General features: G+C 52.7%; 2 protein-coding genes across 2 annotated transcripts in view; one reads left to right on the top strand and one right to left on the bottom strand.

Annotated features, from left to right (window-relative positions):
* Positions 1-6661, bottom strand: part of LOC120766105 (disintegrin and metalloproteinase domain-containing protein 19-like) — a 23526-nt gene extending 16865 nt beyond the window's left edge. Inside the window, exon 1 of the mRNA XM_058424269.1 lies at positions 6650-6661. Coding sequence (XP_058280252.1) covers positions 6650-6661 — 12 coding nt within the window. The remainder of the gene's footprint in view (positions 1-6649) is intronic.
* An 821-nt stretch (positions 6662-7482) lies between these two features.
* LOC120766106 (sideroflexin-5-like) overlaps positions 7483-22573 on the top strand; it is a 28609-nt gene continuing 13518 nt past the window's right edge. Inside the window, exons 1-5 of the mRNA XM_058424270.1 lie at positions 7483-7494; positions 7609-7677; positions 13901-13991; positions 18028-18143; positions 22188-22273. Coding sequence (XP_058280253.1) covers positions 7483-7494; positions 7609-7677; positions 13901-13991; positions 18028-18143; positions 22188-22273 — 374 coding nt within the window. The remainder of the gene's footprint in view (positions 7495-7608; positions 7678-13900; positions 13992-18027; positions 18144-22187; positions 22274-22573) is intronic.

The following is a 22573-nucleotide window of genomic DNA, read 5'->3' on the forward strand; positions in this document are numbered from 1 at the left end:
TCTGGGCAGAGTTTTGTCCCCCGAGGAGCTGGGAGGCTTTGGTAAGGAACCCGTGCAGTGTGCAGGTGCTGGCGCAGCCCAGGCAGGGTGTCTTGGTTTGGAAGGACAGGTGTGTGCCAGGGAAAGCCGGAGCCTCCCTGGGAATGGAGAATGGAAACCCCCTTCCCTCCAAATTATCATTTTGCAATTAGGGGCTTTCAGGCAGAGATATGGGAAATAGGAGTAACAGTTCTTTACTAGGAATATTATAAAAAAAAAATAAAAAATACCAATGTAGTAGTACAAAAAACAAGCAAGGAAGCAAACAGGGATCCTGGAAAAGCCCTGGCAGGGTCAGGGATCCGAGCTGGCACCCTGTGCTCAGGGTGCTGGGAGCAGCCCAGATAAATCCTCCTGCAGTAACAGCTGTGGTTCTGGGGAGCGGAGATGGTCCTGTGGGAAGTCCAGTGCTGGTGAGATGGGTCCGGTCTTCCTCCGGGGATCCCGTGGAAAACCCGGATCCCTCGTGTCCTTCAGTGCCAGTTTTCATCCAGCTGGGAGCAGCTGGCTCCTCCCCAGTGTGTGCAGCATCTCCCAGTGGGTGATGGAATGTGTCCTGGCACCGGTGGGCACTGATGGGCCGTTATCAGGAGATGTCCCCTGGAGGGTGGAGGGTGGTGACAGAGACAACAAACACGGCCCCACCTGGGTTTGATGGCTGGGACGTTATCAGGAGGCATCCTCCTCCTTCCACCCTGGAGTTACAAGAGAAGGATGAAACATCTCCCAAAAAACCGCTTTCAACAGATGGAACAGAACTCACAATTCTAGGTTACACAATCCACTACACAGGGCTTGGGGGTTAATTAAATTTAATTCCTTGGGCTGCCTCGGATCCTGCTGGAGCAGGAGGGCAGGTCCAGAGCGCAGAAGGGACCATCAGGGAGCTGTGGGAAACTCCCCTGTGAAAAGAGGCATGAGAAGCTCAGGAGGAATCAATATTCTTTCACTCCATATTTTTCTCCCCGTATTTCCTTTTCTCTCCAGCTACTCCCATCCCAAGCCAGGTCACGGCACAGCTTCGTGCAGGGAGATCTGTGCCAGGTCCAGAATTTCATCCCTTCTCCTGTGCATGACTCCTGTGAAGGAATCACTTGAAATAAGGCTGGGAAAGGTGTTTGGGTTGGAACAGATCCCAATCCCATCCCGTTCCCACCCCATCCATGGGCAGGGACGCCTCCCACTGTCCCAGGCTGCTCCAAGCCCCAGTGTCCAACCTGGCCTGGGACACTGCCGGGGATCCAGGGACACCCACAGCAAATCTGGGAATTCCATCCTCTGATATCCCTGTTTCTCTTCCTGTTGCTGTGGTTTATTTTTATCCCACTGTCCCCCCACCAGCCTCTTTCCTTCTGCTCCCTCATTTTACCGCTGTTCTGAACAGAGTGATAATGTAATTTTTTTTTTTTTTTTTTTTCCCCCAAACAATTGAGTGGATTCCTGGGATTAGGCTCCAATTCCTGATATCTGGCTGCTGTTCATGCTGGTGGTGCACCAAGTGCAATTAATGCCAGCTGGTTTTCCTAAACAAGGCAAACAAAGGCCGGGAGAAGGAAAAAGACTTGAGAAAGACCAAGCCTGTTTTAAATGTTTGGAATTTTTTATTCCCCCAGTATTCCAGTGCCAAGAGCTGCACAGATCAGGGGGGGGGCTGTGATTAGGCAGAAACTCTTTCCAGCTGACACACACACACACACACTCTTACTCTGCTATTTTTTCACGTTTTTATAGGTTAAAAAAAGCTGCATGAAGCTGATTTTATTGGTAAAAATTGCTGTTTAGATGTAATTTTATAAGGATAACGATTATCAATAATAACTTTATTATTTCTATAGGGAAGTAGGCTTCCTTTGCCCAGGGAAACTGGGGCTGCCCCACCCCTGGAAGTGTCCAAGGACACGTTGGAGCACCCTGGCGCAGAGGAAAGTGTTCTCCTGCAGTGCCGGGTGTGGCTCTGGTGGAGCAGAGAGGATCCTGCAGAAGGTTCCGTGGTGCTGAGGTGCTCCGGGGTTCCTCTGGCGATCCGGCGCACACGGGCTGTGCTGCTGTTCCCTGTCCCGGGTTTGATCCGGCTGGGAATGCCGGGCTCCTCCCCGGGGCTGATGGAATTGTCTCAGGCCTGCAGTGAGCCTGGAGGGCCCCTGAACAGCAGAGATCCCTGTGGGGAGGAGGGAAGGGATAAAAACACCTCCCCAGGCGGTTCCAACAGATGGAATTAGGATAATGCACACTTTTGGTTACCTGTTGCAACCCAAAACACACGTGGGGTTTTTTTGGGAAGAGGTTGGGGGTTCGTTCATTGTGTGGAAGTTCTGCTTCTTCCAGCCAAGACAGCGGATTGAGTTTGGAATTCTGTGTCTTGGTTTGGAAAGAGAGGTAAAGGAAAAGCTGGGGCTGCCCTTGGAGAGGGGAATGTGAACTCTCTCTCTCCAGATTATTGTAATTTTGAAATTAAGGGGCTTTCAGGAAAAGAGATGGGAATAGGAATAGCAGTTCTTCACTGGGAATATTAAAATACAAATGTAGTAGTACAAAAAACCAAGGAATCGAACAAAAATCCTGGAAGAACCCTGACAGAGTCAGAACACGAGCTGACGCCCTGTTGGTCTGGGAGCTGGACACAGCCCAGATCAATCCTCCTGCAGTGCCGGGTGTGGCTCTGGTGGAGCAGAGAGGATCCTGCAGAAGGTTCCGTGGTGCTGAGGTGCTCCGGGGTTCCTCTGGCAATCCAGCGCACACGGGCTGTGCTGCTGTTCCCTGTCCCGGGTTTGATCCGGCTGGGAATGCCGGGCTCCTCCCCGGGGCTGATGGAATTGTCTCAGGCCTGCAGTGAGCCTGGAGGGCCCCTGAACAGCAGAGATCCCTGCGGGGAGGAGGGAAGGGATAAAAACAGTGACACACCTGGTTTAACAGGAGATAAACCCCAGAGTCATGGGGAATGGGTCCTGGAAGGGATAAAAACAGTGACACACCTGGTTTAACAGGAGATAAACCCCAGAGTCATGGGGAACGGGTCCTGGAAGGGATAAAAACAGTGACACACCTGGTTTAACAGGAGATAAACCCCAGAGTCATGAGGGATGGGTCCTGGAAGGGATAAAAACAGTGACACACCTGGTTTAACAGGAGATAAACCCCAGAGTCATGAGGGACAGGTCCTGGAAGGGATAAAGAACGGTGACACGCCTGGTTTAACAGGAGATAAAGCCCAGAGTCATGGGGAATAGGTCCTGGAAGGGATAAAAACAGTGACACACCTGGTTTAACAGGAGATAAACCCCAGAGTCATGAGAGATGGGTCCTGGAAGGGATAAAAACAGTGACACACCTGGTTTAACAGGAGATAAACCCCAGAGTCATGAGGGATGGGTCCTGGAAGGGATAAAAACAGTGACACACCTGGTTTAACAGGAGATAAACCCCAGAGTCATGAGAGATGGGTCCTGGAAGGGATAAAAACAGTGACACACCTGGTTTAACAGGAGATAAACCCCAGAGTTATGGGGAATGGGTCCTGGAAGGGATAAAGAACACTGCCCTGCCTGGTTCAACAGCTGTCCATTAACAGAAGGTGCCCACCCCATTCCCCCTAGAGTTAAAGAAAAAAAAACAAAACACCTCCTCAGCCGGATTCAACAGAGTGGGACTAGAACACATCTTGCATTGCAAACCAGGACGGGGGTTCAAAGGTTTCCACAGTGAGGAGCCCTGGCGGGGCACAGAGCCTGCCCTGGGGCTGTAGCTCGGCCAGGAAACCCTTGGTGACGGCCACGGTGACACTGAGCTTCCCTGGGGACGGGGCCTCAGCTGTCCCCCGGTGGAAGGGGAGCCCAGACAGGTGTGAGAGCTGGTTGGGGCTTTGCCCCAATTCCCAATCTCCCTCCTGTCATCCTGGTTTTTCTGAGTTTCTTTATTAGCCTTTTGATTTTCATAAATGGAGTCAGATCTTTTAGTTACTGTAGAATATTAGAGCAGTTTTCTACCTTTCCCAGAGAAGTAATATAAACAAATCCTTTGTTTTTCATTCTCTGTCCTTTGTTTGCACATTTCTAACCTGAAAACAATTGTAACTGACAATTCGTCTGGCCGCTGAGGCTGAGGGGTGGAAACCCCAAAAAGCCAATCTTCTGCCGGACCCACAAATGGATAAAAAGTAAAAGAATAAACAAAGGGGCTCCTCTTCTCTCCGCTCTCTCAGCTGGGAGCTGGGATCAGAGGAACCTCTGCGAAAATCTCTTGTCTGCGTGTGATTTCTTTGTGTGTCTCGGTGACACCCTCCTTCCCCTCCATTCCCGGGAGCCCAGGGTTGGTAACTTGGACCAAGGTTTATTTCAGCGCAGCTCTGGGGTTTGTGGGCCTGTCAGCACAGAGACAAATAAATATTTGCTTCTCGCTTAGCAACCTGAGCTAAATTCTGACGGAAGTAGGTGTTCTGTCTCCTTCTGGGTGACAGGGAGAAGCAGTGTCCCGTAACCATGGCTGCAGCCGGGCTGAGGGCTTGGTGCTGATCCCTGCACTTCCAGTGTCCCTGGACGTTCCTTTTCCCTCACCGGGAAACCTGGGTTGGAATTCAGGTGATTAATGCCGTTAATATCAGCTCCTAAGGACCCATCCTGGAGGCGCTGCTGGCACCCACAGGGTGTTTAAGGCACGGGCAGACCCAGAGCTCTCAGTTTTGGAAGTGTTTTCTTAATTCCTGACCCTAAATCCTGACTCTGCAGGAGCCGCTGGAGGTCGGGAACAGCTGCCAGTGGGATTTACTGGTGCTCTGGGTTGTCCACAGTGAGCACAGCTGTGACAGGCTGTGGAGTTACACTTGAGTGTGTTTGGAACCAAATTAGGGGAAAACTGGAGAGGAGCAGGAAGGTTTTAGTGTCCTGGTCTGTTTGGATCCTGGGGCTGGAGCACCTGGAAGAGCTGAGGGAGCTGGGAAGGGCTCAGCTTGGAGGGGTTCAGCCAGCAATCCCATTTCTTTCCATGTCAGCAATCCTTCCCTTTCCAGCAATCCCATTCCTTCCTGTGCCAGCAATCCCATTCCAGCAATCCCAATCCTTCCCTTTCCAGCAATCCCATTCCTTCCTGTGCCAGCAATCCCATTCCAGCAATCCCATTCCTTTCCTTTCCAGTAATCCCATTCCTCCCCACACCAGCAATCCCAATCCTTCCCATTCCGACAATCCCTTTCCTTTCCTTTCCTTTCCTTTCCTTTCCTTTCCTTTCCTTTCCTTTCCTTTCCTTTCCTTTCCTTTCCTTTCCTTTCCTTTCCTTTCCTTTCCTTTCCTTTCCTTTCCTTTCCTTTCCTTTCCTTTCTTTTCCCCTTTCCCCTTTCCCCTTCCCATGCCATTAATCCCATTTCTTCCCGTGCCATCACTCTCATTCCTTCCCTTTCCATCCATCCCATTCCTTCCCTTTCCAGCAATCCCATTCCTTCCTGTGCCACCAATCCCAATCCTTCCCATTCCATCAATCCCTTCCCATCCACCCCATTCCTTCCCACTCCAGCAATCCCATTCCTTCCCACTCCAGCAATCCCATTCCTTCCCACTCCAGCAATCCCATTCCTTCCCTTTCCATCCATCCCATTCCCTCCCACTCCAGCAATCCCATTCCTTCCCTTTCCATCCATCCCATTCCTTCCCACTCCAGCAATCCCATTCCCTCCCTTTCCCTCAATCCCATTCCTTCCCTTTCCATCAATCCCATTCCTTCCCACTCCAGCAATCCCATTCCTTCCCTTTCCATCCATCCCATTCCTTCCCACTTCAGCAATCCCATTCCCTCCCACTCCAGCAATCCCATTCCTTCCCTTTCCATCCATCCCATTCCTTCCCTTTCCATCCATCCCATTCCTTCCCACTCCAGCAATCCCATTCCCTCCCACTCCAGCAATCCCATTCCTTCCCGCTCCAGCAATCCCATTCCTTCCCTTTCCATCCATCCCATTCCTTCCCTTTCCATCCATCCCATTCCCTCCCACTCCATCAATCCCATTCCCTCCCCGTGCCGTGTGCTCCCCCGTCCCGGCGCTGCTCCTCCTTCCCCGCTCCCGCGCTGAACTCTCGCACACCATTTCTCGCTCCGCTCTCCAGGTGGAGGTGCCCCTGCGGATTTTTCCAATCCCGCTCCCCGTTCCCGATAATTGTCTGCGAGGCTGCGCTGACAGCCTGCGAATGGGGTGTGATGTCCATAATCAGCCGGGGAGAGCTGAGCCCTCCCGCCGCCTCGGCTCCGTCCTGCTCAGGGCAGCCTGGAAAACTTCAGGAGCTGGAGGCGATGGAGCGTGGCCTGGCCCCCTCCTCCGTGGGAGCAGCAGGAAAATCCCAGTGGATCCCAGGAGCTGCTGGTCAGGCTTAAGTTGGAAATGAAGCGGTGCCTGCCTCCGAAGTCTGCATCTCTCTGCTCAGAAGCTCCTGTTCCTGCACATCCCTTCCTCTGTTCATTCCTGGGCTGCGGAAGGGAGTGGTTGGATCTCTCAGCCTGGCAGCTCCTTCCTGGAGCCCAGAATCCGCTGGAGCTGCAGAAGCCACTCCCAAAGGCACAGCCCTGAGCCTGGGGTGCAGTGGGAGACAAGGATGTGGGGTTCTCTGGGAATGCTCCCAGTGCCCGTCACCGTCCTGTCCATGGAGTCTGGAGCACCTGGCACCTGCTGGATCCTGCCAAGCCCCTCCCTCGAGTGTCCCAGGCCAGGCTGTGGATCCCTGGATCCCTGGAGGTGTCCCAGGCCAGGCTGTGGATCCCCTGGAATCCCAGCAGTGTCCCAGGCCAGGCTGTGGATCCCCTGGATCCCTGGAGTGTCCCAGGCCAGGCTGTGGATCCCTGGAGGTGTCCCAGGCCAGGCTGTGGATCCCTGGAGTGTCCCAGGCCAGGCTGTGGATCCCTGGATTCCTGGAGGTGTCCCAGACCGGGTTGTGGATCCCCTGGATCCCTGGCAGTGTCCCAGACCAGGCTGTGGATCCTCTGGATCCCTGGAGTGTCCCAGGCCAGGCTGTGGATCCCTGGCAGTGTCCCAGGCCAGGCTGTGGATCCCTGGCAGTGTCTCAGGCCAGGCTGTGGATCCCTGGATCCCTGGAGGTGTCCCAGACCGGGTTGTGGATCCCTGGATCCCTGGAGTGTCCCAGGCCAGGCTCTGGATCCCTGGAGTGTCCCAGGCCAGGCTGTGGATCCCTGGATCCCTGCAGTGTCCAAGGCCAGGCTCTGGATCCCTGGAGGTGTCCCAGGCCAGGCTGTGGATCCCTTGGATCCCTGGAGTGTCCCAGGCCAGGCTGCGGATCCCTGGAGGTGTCCCAGGCCAGGCTGTGGATCCCCTGGATCCCTGGCAGTGTCCCAGGCCAGGCTGTGAATCCCCTGGATCCCTGGAGTGTCCCAGGCCAGGCTGGACACGGGGGCTTGGGGCAGCCTGGGATGGTGGAAGCGTCCCTGCCCATGGATGGGGATTGGGAGTAGATGACCCTTAAGGTTCCTCCCAACCCAGCTTGCCCTGGGATTCCCTGACTGTCCCCTCCCAATCTCCATGCGCCTCTCTGCAGCGTTTTCTCTCTTGTTTCATTGGGATGTTTCCGTCTCCAGCAGGTTTGTTCTCATCCCTTCCTTCCATCCCCACGAGCCCCAGGAGTGGTGCTGCCTCTGGACAGGATCCAGGTGCATGGAAAACTTGGTGTGAGACAACGCCCCCTTGTCTTGGGCACGGCCCCTCACCCTCCTTTCTCCACCATCTCCCAAACCAAGTTTGTCTTGTTCTCGGCACGAATCCCACTCTTCTCCAGTCTGTTCCAGACCGCACCATTCTCTTCCCTTGATGCACCCAACTGCGGGGCTGCTGTGGCCATCCCTCCTGGAATTGTCTTGGGAGTGGTTTCCTCCTTCCCTTACTCTTGCTCCTCTCCAACTTCCTTCCCCACTCGGATCCTTATTGCTTTCCCTTCCCTGAGACTCCTCCATTCTGTTCTCCTTGGCTTGGGAAAGCTCCAGTTGGGAAAGAGCCCAGTTTTCCATCTCTCTGCCTCCATCTTCACCTCCCAGCCCTAATGAATGAGTTTTTTTCCTTCCTTCTCCTAATGCTCTTTTCTCCAGCTTGGCTGGATGGGACTCATCAGATCCAATTAGTTCTAATCCAATCTGGTGACTGGGGGGACGAGGGATAACCTCCTTTGGAGCCAGTCCCTCTTTCCAAGATGACTTCCCAGGTCCCTTGGAACAGCCAGCTCCAGCTGCAGTGCTCAGGGATGCCCTGGAGCTGAATCCCTTAAATCAGCGGAGATTTCTCCAGCACAGTCCACAAAGTCTGGAGAGTGGCTCAGCAACGTTTGGGTGCTGTCATCTACCAGCGAATGCTCGCTGGACTCCTGAGATCCCTTTATTTTGTAAAAACTCCCTCCCAACACGTGACACAGCTCCTTGGATGGATTTACTGCTCTGGGCCGGGTTTAAGAGGTGTGGGCTTGGCCATTGCCAATGTCAGGCATTCAAAACCATCTCTCAGGCTTCAAAAACCTTCATTGAAAGGTGGGAAATTAAACTCAAAAACCTTCATTGAAAGGCAGAAAAAAGCAGGGAGTTTTTAAAAAATTCCCATGGTTTTAGAATTGGTGTTTTGGTAGGCATGAGGTCAGAACTTTTTGAGACAGGAAGAGGAAAAGGGATCAGACATGTTGGGCTCTGAATGGGTCTGATGGTTTCAGAGTGCAGTGACATCACAAACATTGTCCTTCTGCTGAGGGAATGTTGTTGATGCTGAAACAAAACTGGGAGCCAAAGAAAAGGCAGGAATTCTTGGGAGGGAGGGAGGGAGGGCAGAGTGCTGCCAGAGGCACAGGAGAGCCCTGGGTGAGGTTTCTCTCCCAGTGACGGTGTTTGATCCTTTTTTGTTTTGTGTTGTTAGGAGGTGTTGGTGTCACGTGTCCCTGTGTCCAGTCCTGTGTCCCTGTGTCCAGCCTTGTGTCTCTGTGTCCACTGCTGTGTCCCTGCATTCAGCCATGTGTCCCTGTGTTGACTCCAGTATCCCTGTGTCCAACCATATGTCCCTGTCCCTTCCTGTGTCCCTGTGTCCAGCCATGTGTCCCTGTGTCCAGTCCAGTGTCCCTGTGTCCACTCCAGTGTCCCTGTGTCCAACCATATGTCCCTGTCCACTCCAGTGTCCCTGTGTCCAGCCTTGTGTCCCTGTGTCCACTCTTGCGTCCCTGCGTCCAGCCACATGTCCTTGTATCCCCTCCTGTGTCCACTCTTGCGTCCCTGCGTCCAGCCATGTGTCCCTGTGTCCAGCCATGTGTCCCTGTGTCCAGCCTTGTGTCCTTGTATCCACTCCTATGTCCACTCCTGTGTCCCTGTATCCACTCCTGTGTCCCTATGTCCAGCTTTGTGTTCCTGTGTCCAGCCATGTGTCCCTGTGTCCAACCGTATGTCCTTGTGTCCACTCCTATGTCCACTCCTGTGTCCCTGTGTCCAGCTTTGTGTCCCTGATTCCATTCTTGCATCCCTGTGTCCAGCCATATATCCCTGTGTCCATTCCAGTGTCCCTGTGTCCAGCCATGTGTCCTTGTGTCCACTCATATGTCCTTGTGTCCACTCATATGTCCACTCCAGTGTCCCTGTAACCACTCCTGTGTCCATGTGTCCACTCCTGTGTCCCTTTGTCCATCCTTGTGTCCCTGTGCCCAGCCACGTGTTCCTGTGTCCACTCCAGTATCCCAGTGTCCACTCATTTGTCCCTGTGCCCACTCTTGCATCCCTGTGTCCAGCCATGCATCCTTGTATCCACTCCTATGTCCACTCCAGTGTCCCAGTGTCCACTCCTGTGTCCCTGTGTCCACTCTTGCATCCCTGTGTCCACTCCTGCATCCCTGTGTCCACTCCTGTGTCCCTGTGTCCACTCCAGTGTCCCTATGTCCAGCTTTGTGTTCCTGTGTCCACTCCTGTGTCCCTGTGTCCAGCCATGCATCCTTGTATCCACTCCTATGTCCACTCCTGTGTCCCTTTGTCCAGCCTTGTGTCCCTGTGCCCAGCCACGTGTCCCTGTGTCCACTCTTGCATCCCAGTGTCCACTCCAGTGTCCCTGTGTCCACTCCTGTGTCCCTGTGTCCACTCTTGCATCCCTATGTCCACTCCTGTGTCCCTGTGTCCACTCTTGCATCCCTGTGTCCACTCTTGCATCCCAGTGTCCACTCCTGTGTCCCTGTGTCCACTCCTGTGTCCCTGTGTCCACTCCAGTGTCCCTGCGTCCACTCCTGTGTCCGGCTCCCCCTGGCTCCCTCAGCCACATCCAGGGAGTGCTCTGCAGGAGGAAACCTCCGCAATCCAGGCAGTTGGAAAAAGCTGGATTTGATCTGGGTCACCGTCAGGAATTTGCAGATGGATGACTCCTCATCCCTGGCAGTGTCCAAGGCCAGGCTGGGCACTGGGGCTCGGAGCACCCTGGGGCAGTGGGAGGTGTCCCTGCCCGTGGATGTCCTTTAGGATCCCTTCCCACCCCGACCATTGTGGAATTCTGTCAAACGCTGGAGCAGGTTTCCCGGAGAAGCTGAGCTGCAAGAGGAGCCATAGGAGAGCTGGAAGCAGCTTCAGGCTGTGCCAGGGAAGGTTTAGGTTGGATACAAGGAAGATTTCCATCACCAAAGGAGTTGTCAAGCACTGGTGCCCAGGGCAGGAGTGGAGTCCCCATCCCTGCAGGGGTTTTGCAGCTGTGACTGTGGCCCTTGGGGACACGGGGCACTGGTGGCCTGGGCGGTGCTGGGCATGGCTGGACTCCATCTCAGGTCTTTTGCAGGCTCCGTGGTTCTGTGGTTGTGCCAGGTTTGGTGAGGTGAATCCCCCTGGTTCTGTTCCACGCTTCCATCACCAGTGCTGCAGTGACTCAGTGGGGGTCACAATAATAAACCTGGGGTTGGCTTTTAACAGATGAATTTGCCTCAACAGCGTCCTTCGGCCAGTCCCGAGTAATTAAACTCATTAACATCTCCTTGATGGCCCTCTTGCCTTGGTGGCCTGAGGCTGAGCGGTTCCTGCCCCTGCCCTGTTCACCCTCATCCCACCTCATGGCCTGTGGGAAGGAGCTCACAGATCGGCGACAGCAATTTCCAAACTGTAGAAAACAAACCCTCATTAGTTTCCCATATCCACTCCTTGCGCTGAGGATTTGGGAGATGGGATTTAATCTCCAGCAACATTTAATTTCATGTTCCCAGCAGGGGGGTTGCTGTAGGTGGGGAGCGAGTTCATCACATTAAATGTGGAAGTAAAATGCTTTTATTTCACTGCCCTCACAGTGGTGGCTCTCCCAGGCTCAGCTTTTCTCTTTCAGAAGCTGCTGCCCTGCCACTTCATGGTCAAATCCTCCATCAAACCTCCAAGCAGGGGCCGCAAACCCAACAAAATTTGTCACGGACGCGGATTAACCGTATCCAGACTAAATATCCAGACTAAATACCCAAATCCACGGGGCAGACCAGCAAAGCCAGGCTTAAAACTAGCTTCTTTTAAAGCCGCACATTGTAGACTGTGTTACAGTTTCTGGAGGTGTTCAGACTTTGAAAAGACCCATCCCAACACCTGCAAAATGTAAATAAAATAAAATAAAATAAAAATCATTCAGTCATTTTTGAAAGGGAAGAAATTCAAGACAAGCCCTCACTGCTGTCCAGACTAAGCAGAATCACTGTGGCTCTCTTGGGCTCAGCTCTAGAGCTGCGTTTGCTGAGGGCAAGAGGAGGAGTTCCTGCTTGGGGTCTGGGTGAAAACCTCAGGAAAAGCTCTGGAAATATTTCCTGGGGCTGGAAAAGCAGCCCTGTGCCCATGCAAGGCTTACCCAGCAGTTGTGCTTCTCCACCTCTTCCTCCCAGCTGGGATGTGTTGGGATGTGCACGTACAATGCAGCAGCCTGCAAAACATCTTCTCCCAGGCTTCTCTTTGGTTTTCAATCCCCCACCCCCCAAATTGCTGTTTTCTGGCAGAGTTTTGGTTTGGGATGATTTTTTTTTTAAAAAAAATTTAATTTTTATTTTATTTTATTTTATTTTATTTTATTTTGCTGCATTTTGGGCTGAAAATGTTTCGGCCACACGTTGCTCGAGGTTTCCATTTCCAGCTGAAAATTCCCAGGTTGGGGCTGTTGGGTTTTGTTTGTTCATTTGGGGTTTTTTTGGGGAGGGGCGACGAAAAAGAGAAAATCTTGTGAGGGAGGGTGATGTAAAGACAGAAGTCATTCCCCGTGAATAGATTTGGTTGATTTTTAACCCCAGTTGTGCATGAAGCCAATTTTGATGGAGATTCTCCCAGCTTTGAACGTTATCAGTGGGAGGCTCAGGAGGCGGCGACTCCTCGGTGCTGTTTCTATGAACATCCACAAACCACGCAGATCCATGAAAAACTGTGGAGAGCTCTGCATTATCCAAGGGCTGGACGAGGCAACAAAAATAAATCCGTGGTTATAAGAAAGTTTAGAGCCCAAATGTTGGCGCTGGATGGGGTTGTGTAGTCCAGACCCTTGGAGAAGGAATTAATTGAAATTTGGGCTTTTCCCAGCTAGGTGGGGACTGCCAGTGGCACGGATTTTGTGGTGGATGGGGAAAATGGCAGTGGACTGGGAAAAAAATCCAGCCAAGGGCATTTCCAGAAGGTTTCTGGAGTGGTTTCTGGCTTATCTTTTAGCTGGGTTTAAACCCAGCCATTGGGTTCAACCCTCCATGTAAACCCAACAGTTGAATTAAATCCTTCATTTAAACCCAAAGGTTTGGTCCAATCCAGCCGCTGGGTTCGACACTTTGTGCAAACCCAGGAGTCGGGTTCAACCCTTCATTTAAACCCAGTGCTGGGTCCAGTCCTTCATTTAAACCCAGTGCTGGGTTCAACCCTTCATTTAAACCCAGTGCTGGGTCCAGTCCTTCATTTAAACCCAGGAGTTGGGTTCAACCCTTCGTTTAAACCCAGTGCTGGGTCCAGTCCTTCATTTAGACCCAAGAGCTGGATTCAACTCTTTGTTTAAGCCCAAAGGTTGGTTCAACTCTTCATTTAAACGCAGGAGTTGGGTTCAGCCTTTCATATAAACCCAAGAGTTGGGCTCAACTCTTCATTTAAACTCAAGAGTCAGGTTCAACCCTTCATTTAAACCCAAGAGTTGGGCTCAACTCTTTATTTAAGCCCAAAGGCTGGTTCAACCCTTCATTTAAACCAGAGCTGGGTTCAGCTCTTCATTTAAACCCAAGAATTGAGCTCAACTCTTTGTTTAAGCCCAAAGGTTGGTTTAATCCTTCATTTAAACCCAAGAGTTGGGCTCAACTCTTCATTTAAACTCAAGAGTCAGGTTCAACCCTTCATTTAAACCCAAGAGTTGAGCTCAGCTCTTTGTTTAAGCCCAAAGGTTGGTTCAACCCTTCATTTAAACCAAAGACTTGGGTTCAACTCTTCATTTAAACCCAAGAATTGAGCTCAACTCTTTGTTTAAGCCCAAAGGTTGGTTTAATCCTTCATTTAAACCCAAGAGTCGGGTTCAACCCTTCATTTAAACCAGAGTTGGGTTCAGCTCTTCATTTAAACCCAAGAGTTGGGCTCAGCTCTTTGTTTAAGCCCAAAGGTTGGTTCAACCCTTCATTTAAACCAAAGAGTTGGGTTCAACTCTTCATTTAAACCCAAGAGTCGGATTCAGCTCTTCATTTAAGCCCAAAGGCTGGGCTCAACCCTTGTTTTAAGCTCTGCATTTGGATTTAACCCTCTATTGACTGAAGGGCTGAGCCCTACACAGCCAAACCCTGCAGCTGGGGGGAGGTTTCGTTCTCAAACGCCTCTTCACGGGGAGAGACCCCAAACTGCGCCGTCTGCCCTGCCCCTGGTCATTCACCCTCTGCTTCTCTGGTGTGCTTTTCTCCATTCCAAGGTGGGCCTTAATGTTCTGATCCAGAGAGCAAACAAGTTTACCCCGGCCACTCGGCTCCTGATCCAGAGGTTTGTGCCATTCCCCGCTGTCGGTAAGGAAAAATTCCTTTTCTTTGTGTTCCGAGGGGTCGGCTGCAGACCTGCAGGGGCCAGGAGCCGCTGGGGTGGACACAACTCCTTCCTTGCCGCTCGTGTGTCCCCTCGGTGGTGGTCCCTGAGCTGGGGCAAAGCAGGATTCTGGCAGAAAAACGCTGCAAAGCTGCTGGTGGAGGCAGCTCCTCAGGCTTTTCAGCCGCGCTTTCCACTCCGAAGCGGCTTCAGAAGTGATCAGCCCCGGCTGGTTCTCCACCACTCCGTTCTGAGAGCATTTCATTTGCAAGATCTGGCTCGAACTGTGTCAAATCTTCCAAGCAAGCAGCAGCGCTGTGGTGATTTTACAATAAAGTGCGAAGGAATGGTTCTGCTGTGATTAAAAGCAGCCCCGAGTGTGCGCAGAGCTGAGGCCGCTCCTGGCTTGGTGGAGCGTTTTATTGGTGTTCTATCAGCCCTGTGTGTGAGGGAAGGGATGCCCTGGACTCAGCCTTTGCTGCTGGGCCCTGTGGTTCCAGCCTCCAGCAAATGCTGAAATGTTATTTTAGCCCTGAAGAAATCACCAGTGGTTTTGGGTTTTTTTTTTTTTTTTTTTTTTTTTTTTGTGCAAGCGTGTTTATTTACACAGATGGTGCAAAAAATTACCCAGGCATGCAGGAAATCACTAAAAAATGGGGTTTGCTCCCCGTTCCAGGTTCCTTTCTCATCCCTTTAATGCCAGATTTGCCTTTCAGGTTTTTCCTTCGCTGGGCAAGTGCCACATCCTCAGAGCTCACCTGAGCCCCCTTTGCCTGTCTGCTGCTCTCACTTTCTCCCGCCTTTCTGCTCCTTTTTGAACAGGGAGCTGGTTGTTGTGTCCCTCCAACCCTCAATTCCCGATTTATTGGATTTTTTCCGCTTTTTTTTCTGGCCGAAAAGCAGCTGCTTTCCCTGCCTGCAGAGCAGGGGGCACGGGGATTGTGCTCTGGGGGTTGCACTGAGCATTTTCCCTGTACACAAGGGATCTGTGGGCATTGCTGTGGTTTTCCTGGGGCTTTTCTGGGATCTATTTTAGAGGGACTCGGCTTTCCCTGGGTTTTTATAACCAGGAGAGCACGAGGGATGAGTTCAAGCCCCGGGAGGTGGGGTTTGGGTCAAAGACGCGAAGGAAATCCTCGCCGCAGGGTTGATCTGCTTTCACACCAAGGTGTTTGTGTCGGCATTGATTGAGGACCCATCGTTAATTTGTTTAGCCTGCAATTAATTCTCCAGCCGACATTCTATTTGTCGTGCTTCGTTATGAGCCAGGACACCAGGGATCCTCCCACTAATTGCTGGTTTGTGGGTTGCAGACCTGGACAAACCCTTAATTAAGATGTGCCTCCCAATTAGCTCTGAACCTCCAGACCCCAGCAGAGAGGCAGAAATTCTCTGTTTCTACACGAAAAGCCAAACACTGGGGTAAAGCTCTTGCTCCAAAAACCCCATGGGTGCGGTCCCCAGGGATGGGGTTTAGTGGTGGATCTGGCAGCGATGCTTGGACTTGATGACCTTAGAGACCTTTTTCAGCCTTGATAATTCCGTGGCTCTGTGAAATTTGAAGAGTTCTCCCCATCCCTTCCTTGCCTCCCTCTCCTCTCTCCCACCTCCAGAGCTGCGCTGGCTGGGGGCAGCTGGAAAACTGGAGGGACATCCAAACTTGGGATCCATCCCAAATTACCCCGGGAGAGGGAGGCTGGGAGGGGCAGCTGGGGTGGGAGGCAGCCCAAAGCCTAGCAGGGACGTTCGTGAGGATTCCAGGGAGCTTTGGGAAGCTGGGAACTGCTCTTGGTGCCCTCAGGGAGCTCCGTGTCTCCTCCAGGCTGTGTTTGCGCACTCAGTGAGCAGCAGCAGTCCTGCCTGGAGGACACCTTTAACCCCAGTGCTGCTGGGGCAGGCCCTGCCCTCTCCCTGCTCCAAGGGTCCTTTGTAGCCGCGGACGAATCCCAAATTATCCAAATCCCGCCCAGGTTCGGGGGTTGGATCCAGGGGAGCAGCTCCTGGAGGAGGCAGAGGCCCTGCAGAGCCAGGGGCTGCCCTGCTGGGAAAAGGGGTTTGGGATCAGGGTCAGGGCATCCTCTGGGGTGAAGGGGTTCCATGGGAAGAGCAGGAAGAGGGAAAAGCCTTGGAGCCTGAATTTGAGCAGGGAGGGGCTGGATCCTTTCTCAGAGGTGACCAGGGGAAGGATCTGGGTGCCCCGAGGAATTCAAGGAACCCAATTCACCCCTCTCTTCCCCAGAAGTGGGTGTGAACAGCTGTCCCACTGCCGAGGGTGTGCTGTGTACTGGAGGTGCTCATGGCTAAAAACACGCTCAGAAAAACCCCAAAAGTCGCATCCCAAACCTGATCTGAAGGAAATCAAAGCCGACAGAAAGATCCTCATTGGAGAGAAGGGAGAGGGAAGGAAGGGTTTCTTCTCCTTGGGCTTTTGTGTGTATGTGTGAGGTTAAAATTGTTGCATTTAGGTGATGCCCAAGGACAGATTTAAAATGTGGGAAGCACCCTGGGATAGAAAGAAAGACCTACAACCCCCCAGGAGTGGGGTGGTGGCTTGGTTTGGAGCCTGAACCCAGTTTCTGGCGTGCCTCAGAGCGCTTTCGCAGCCGCCGTTCCCGGGCCGCGTTATCACAATTCCCTCCCAAATCCTGCGGATCACTTTGTCTGCGCACACATTCGTTTATCTCTCACCCCCTCCCGTGCATCTGAGACGTCCACGAGAGCCGAGTTTAGCCGTAATTAGCGGCGTCTTCTGCTCCCTCGGGAAGCAGAAGGGCAGCGGTTACGTGAGCGGCTCCTCTCAGACGAGCGGGCTGCAGGCAGCTTTTGGGTTTGGGACCGAGGTCAGGGAACGCAGAGCCTTGGAAAAGCACCTGGAGAGTTGCACAGCCCATCCCAAGCCTGTCAGGAGCTCTGTGCCGGGGCGTGCCTGGCCAAAGCCGCTCCGCTGGGGTGTTTCATCTGCTCAGCTTTGATTGGCAGTGAGAAGGACGGGGCATGAGAGCGTCAAAAACGAAAAATAAACCACCCAGGGGCTAAACTTTCTTGAAGTGAAAGGCCTTGTTTTGTTGTTTTTTTGGGTTTTTTTTTTTTTTTTTTTTTTTTTTTTAATCTGGGATTCAGGAGCTGGAGGGTTGGGAACACAGATATTTTGATAGATGGGCAGAGTGGTCTGGTAGTTGGAATATTAAAGAGAGAGACAGAGTGTGCGTGTGTGTGTGTTCCTCTCCCTCGCGAGTGGAAGGAGCATTTGTCACCACAAATCATCCTTGATTGCACAGAGCTGCCTCCAGAGAGGGCTCACCCACCCACCACCCTCAAAAAATTAGACATTTGTTATATGACATGAATTGAGATTAATTAGCGAATATTAACCCGTCAAGCAGTGCAGAAACACATTTTTGGAAGGCGCTGGTACTTGCAAGCGACAGTGGGTTTGTCTCAGTTCTGGGTGGAAAGTTTGCAGGGAAATGTGGTGTGGGGGGGTGCTGGAAAATGCCGCTGGATCAGCCCAAAAGTTTTGTGGGAATTAGCAGCTTTTCTTTGGGAGGAGCTGGGAAGTGCCTGAGCCCCGGGGAGGGTGGAGCTCAACCCCAGCTCTTGGTCAGACGTGAGAGACAGAATTTGGGGTCACCTCGAGGCCCCAAAAGCCGCAGGATGGGCGAGGAGTGGGGGGGTCAGAGAGGTCCCGGTGCACGGAGCCATTTTTCCCCAAAAAAACGTGTGAAGTCATGGAATGGTTTGGGCTGGAAGGGGCCTCCAAGACCACCTGGTCCCACCCACGGGCAGGGACACCTTGCGCCAGACCTTCCTGTTGTCCTGTTTGCCCTTATTGTCCCCGAGGGGGGGAAAAAAAAATAAAAAAATTGGTTATTATTCTCCTTGAGAATCCGACCTTTTTTTGGGATCAGAGGAACTCACCTGGGCGGACTGAGGGGAGGAGATCCGGAGGGCTGCGAGGGCAGACGGAAGCTGCCAGCGGGGGCTGAGCGGGGCTGACCCTCCTGCCTTTCTCCTCCCCAGCCAGTGCCAACATCTGCAACGTGGTCCTGATGAGGCACACGGAGCTGGAGGAAGGAATTGACGTCTTGGACAACAACGGGAACATTGTCGGCTCTTCCAGAGTTGCTGCCAAACATGTGAGTGCCGGGGAGTTGGGAGAGCTGGGACACATCCCACAGGCGCTGCAAATCCATGGCTTTGAGAGAAAGGAGATCCGGAGAACATGGGTGGGAATGGAGGGGATCCAGAAAACACAAATGGGAAAGGAGATCTGGAGAAAACAGGTGGGAATGGAGGAGATCTGGAGAACACGGGTGGGAATGGAGGAGATCCGGAGAACACGGGTGGGAAAGGAGGAGATCCAGAGAACATGGATGGGAGAGGAGATCCAGAAAACACAAATGGGAAAGGAGATCTGGAGAACATGGGTGGGAACAGAGGAGATCTGGAGAACATGGGTGGGAATGGAGGAGATAAGGAGAACACAGGTGGGAAAGGAGGAGATCTGGAGAACACGGGTAGGAAGGGAGGAGATCCAGAAAACATGGATGGGAGAGGAGATCCAGAAAACACAAATGGGAAAAGAGATCTGGAGAAAACAGGTGGGAATGGAGGAGATCTGGCGAGCAGAGGTGGAAACGGAGGAGGTCTGGAGAGCACAGGTGGGAAAGGAGGAGATCCGGAGAACACAGGTGGGAAAGGAGGAGATCTGGAGAACACGGGTGGGAAAGGAGGAGATCCAGAGAACATGGATGGGAGAGGAGATCCAGAAAACACAAATGGGAAAGGAGATCTGGAGAACATGGGTGGGAACAGAGGAGATCTGGAGAACATGGGTGGGAATGGAGGAGATAAGGAGAACACAGATGGGAAAGGAGGAGATCCGGAGAACATGGGTGGGAAAGGAGATCCAGAGAACACGGATGGGAACGGAGGAGATCCAAAGAACATGGGTGGGAACAGAGGAGATCCGGAGCACATGGATTTGCATCATGCAGGGAAATCTGGGGCCTGGCCCTGATGGTTTGGAAGGGCACAGGTTGACACTGGGAAGATTCCTGACGCTCCCGCAGGAATTCCTGGTGGAATACCCAGCAAAGATCCCTTTTCCCAAATGAGGAGGACTCAGGCTCGGAGCTGAGCAGTTTCCAACCCTTCCCCTGCCAAACCTGCGCTAAGAGCTGTCCCCGAGGCTGGCTGAGGGCGGCCAGATGTTTTTAGCCTCCTGAACACCTGGCTGGCTTTCCCCGTGACCCACCGGGTGCCACCTGCCAGGAACCGTTCCCTCTCCATCCCTGGGCGCAGTCCTGGCTCCCCAGCACCTCCCCGAGCCGTTTGTTTCCGAGTGGGCTCTGGGCTGAGATGTGGAGCTGTGCTGAGCACACGCCCAGGCACAGGAGTTAATAATATAAAGCTTGGCATTTCCCTCCCTCCTTCTGTCCAAGGCGCTCCAGAGACAGCAATTAATGTACAGCTCCGCAGTCCTCGGCAGGAACGGGGAGGTCTGGAAGAGCTCTCCATATTGTTGGTTAACGGGGGGATTAAAACAATCTGCTGAAGGGCTCAGAGACACTTCTTGGAGCCAGTTTTCCTCGCTTCCATCAGCTGGCTCCAGGACCCGCTCCATCCCCTCTCCATCCTGATGGCGGAATGAGAAAATGGAGATTAAAAGCGAAGGTGCCGTGAGAGCGGCGTAGGTGGAGCTTCAACAGAAAATTTGGGAGTTCTGGGAACTTCTGCTCAGCTGCCATCCAGTCCCAGGGCTTCTCCCTGGGTAGGTTGATCCGGGGTTTTGTCATGTAAAACGTGGCAGATCCTCAGTGTGACACAGCTGTCCCTGTGCGAGGGTTTGTTGTGACACAGATGTCCCTGAGACATAAAATCATGGAATGCTCTGGGTGGAAGGGACCTTAAATCCCATCCAGAGCCACCCCTGCCATGGGCAGGGACACCTCCCACTGTCCCAGGTGGATCCAACCCGGCCTTGGGCACTGCCAGGGATCCAGGGGCAGCCACAGCCAATCCGGGAATTCCAGAATTCCCAGCCCCTCCCCACCCTCCCAGACAGGAATTCCCAATGCCCAAGATCCCAGCCCAATCTCCCCTTTCCCACTGGAAGCCATTCCCTGTGTCCTGTCCCTCCAGCCCTTGTCCCCAGTCCCTCTCCAGCTCTCCTGGAGCCCCTTCAGGGACTCTGGAGGATCTCTGGGCCTCAGTAAATCCAAACCCAGCTTTGGCTGCTCCTTGTGCTGAGGCTGGCCAGGAAGGAGGAATCGGTGGAGGCAGGGCTGTGGCTCCGTGGTTGGGGTTTTCCTGGGAGAGGCGAGCCCTGCGTGTCACAAATCCCTGCCGTGAATGAGCCAGCAGGGATTAAAAACAATTCCCAGAGCAGCAGTGAGGAGCTGCAATCCCCCGGCACGGGGCTGAAATCAAGACTCAGGTCAGAGAGGAAGGGCTGAAAGTGCTGCTCAGGCCATGGTGGGGTATTTCCTCCACAATATTTCCTCTATAGCATTTCCCCTCCAACATTTCCCCTCCAATATTTCCACTTCAATATTTCTCCTACAACATTTCACCTACAACATTTCCCCCACAATGTTTCCCCCACAATATTTCTCTACAACATTTCCCCTGCAACATTTCCCCTACAGCATTTCCCCTACAACAGTTCCTCTACGTTTCCCCCACAACATTTCCCCACCAACATTTCCCCTACAGCATTTCACCTACAACATTTCCCCTAAAATACTTCCTGCACAACATTTCCCTCCAACATTTCTCCTCCAACATTTCCCCTACAGCATTTCACCTACAACATTTCCCCTAAAATATTTCCTGCACAACATTTCCCTCCAACATTTCTCCTCCAACATTTCCCCTACAGCATTTCCCCTACATTTCCTCTACAACATTTCCCCTCCAACATTTCCCTCGCAACATTTCCCCTCCAACATGTTCCCTACATTTTCCCACCAACATTTCCCCTCCAACATTTCCCCTCCAAAATTTCCCCTACAGCATTTCACCTACATTTTCCTACATTTCCTCTACAACATTTCTCCTCCAACATTTTTCCCATAACATTTCCCCTCCAACATTTCCCCTCCAACGTTTCCCTACAACATTTCCTCTACATTTCCCCTCCAACATTTCCCCTACAGTATTTCACCTCTAACATTTCCCCTCCAACATTTCCCCCACAGTATTTCACCTCCAACATTTCCCCCACAGTATTTCACCTTCAACATTTCCCCTCCAACATTTCCCCCGCAGTATTTCACCTCCAACATTTCCCCTCCATTTCCCCCACAGTATTTCCCCTACAGCATCTCTCCCACAACATTTCCCCCACAACATCTCCCCTCCGCCGCCTCTGGCAGCTGTCCCACCTCCCTTTCTCCCTGCAGGCATCCCTGAGCTGTTTGTGCGGGAGTGTTCCGGGGTGTTTGGACGCTTTGGGTGACACAGGGTGAAATCAGGGCAGCTCTGTGTTCGTTCTGCTGGGTTTGTGGCCGGGACGTTGTCACCGAACGGCTCCTGGCGAAGCTGGCAGTGCCTGCTGATGCTCTCATTCCCGTCACCAACCCAGCAGAGCCTCTCCCGAGCACGGCAGGTCCAGCCGGGGCTTTGGGATTGTGTCGGGGCTTTGGGGCCACTCGGAGGCTTTTCCTCCAGCTGTTATTGCAGCATCAGCCTCGTCACAGGACTGATTTGCGCAGTGGGAGGATGGCAGCGGCTCACACCTGCCAGCAGCAGCAAAGATCTCTCTGTTACAGGGCGTTTTTAAAGTTTCCCAGCCAATAACACACTGCTAAAGCTTACAGATAATTGTTGTACAATCGCTGAGAGCACTCCTGCTTCAAACAATGCCTGTTTGCTCTCTAGTAACAATAATCAATATTCCATTATTAAGCTTTAAACCTTCTGCTGTCTCGCTAAACATATTTTTCTGCGGCCTTAGGATCTATCCTAGCCAAACCCAAGACTCAGACTGTCCTTTCGTGTCCTTGCTGCTGTACCATTGTAACTTTTCCTGCTTTTAAGCTTTGCAACTGCAGCGAATTCCAAGTTCTTCTGCTTTCACAAAAGGCTTTTCCTGAAAGCCTCCTCACCTTCAGCGTTTCCCAGCTGGGATGCCTGGATGTGTTTTGTTTATTTGCTCCTTTGTTTTCGCTCCGCAGGCTCTGCTGGAAACAGCCCTGACCAGAGTGGTCCTGCCCATGCCTATACTGGTTCTACCTCCCATCATCATGTCCGTGCTGGAGAAGTGAGTCTGCCTCAGGGGAAGGGGCAATTCCCCGGGGGGAAAGGGAGGAAAGGTCCTCAGCGGGTGTCGGGCATTGGTATTTCATGGAACCGTGGGATGGAAAGGTCCTGCAAGGTCACGGAGTCCAACCTCCCCCAGGGTCCCCAGGGGCCACATCCACAGGGATTTGAGATTCCTCCGGGGATGGGGACTCCAAACCTCCCTGGGCCGCCCCTTTCAGTGCTCATCAACCCTTTCCATGAAGGAATTTTCCCCAAGTCCAACCCGAACCCTCCCTGTGGCCGTTCCCTCTCCTCCTGT

This window comes from Hirundo rustica (assembly GCF_015227805.2).
Source record: "Hirundo rustica isolate bHirRus1 chromosome 5 unlocalized genomic scaffold, bHirRus1.pri.v3 SUPER_5_unloc_3, whole genome shotgun sequence".
NCBI classification, from domain to species: Eukaryota; Metazoa; Chordata; class Aves; order Passeriformes; family Hirundinidae; genus Hirundo; species Hirundo rustica.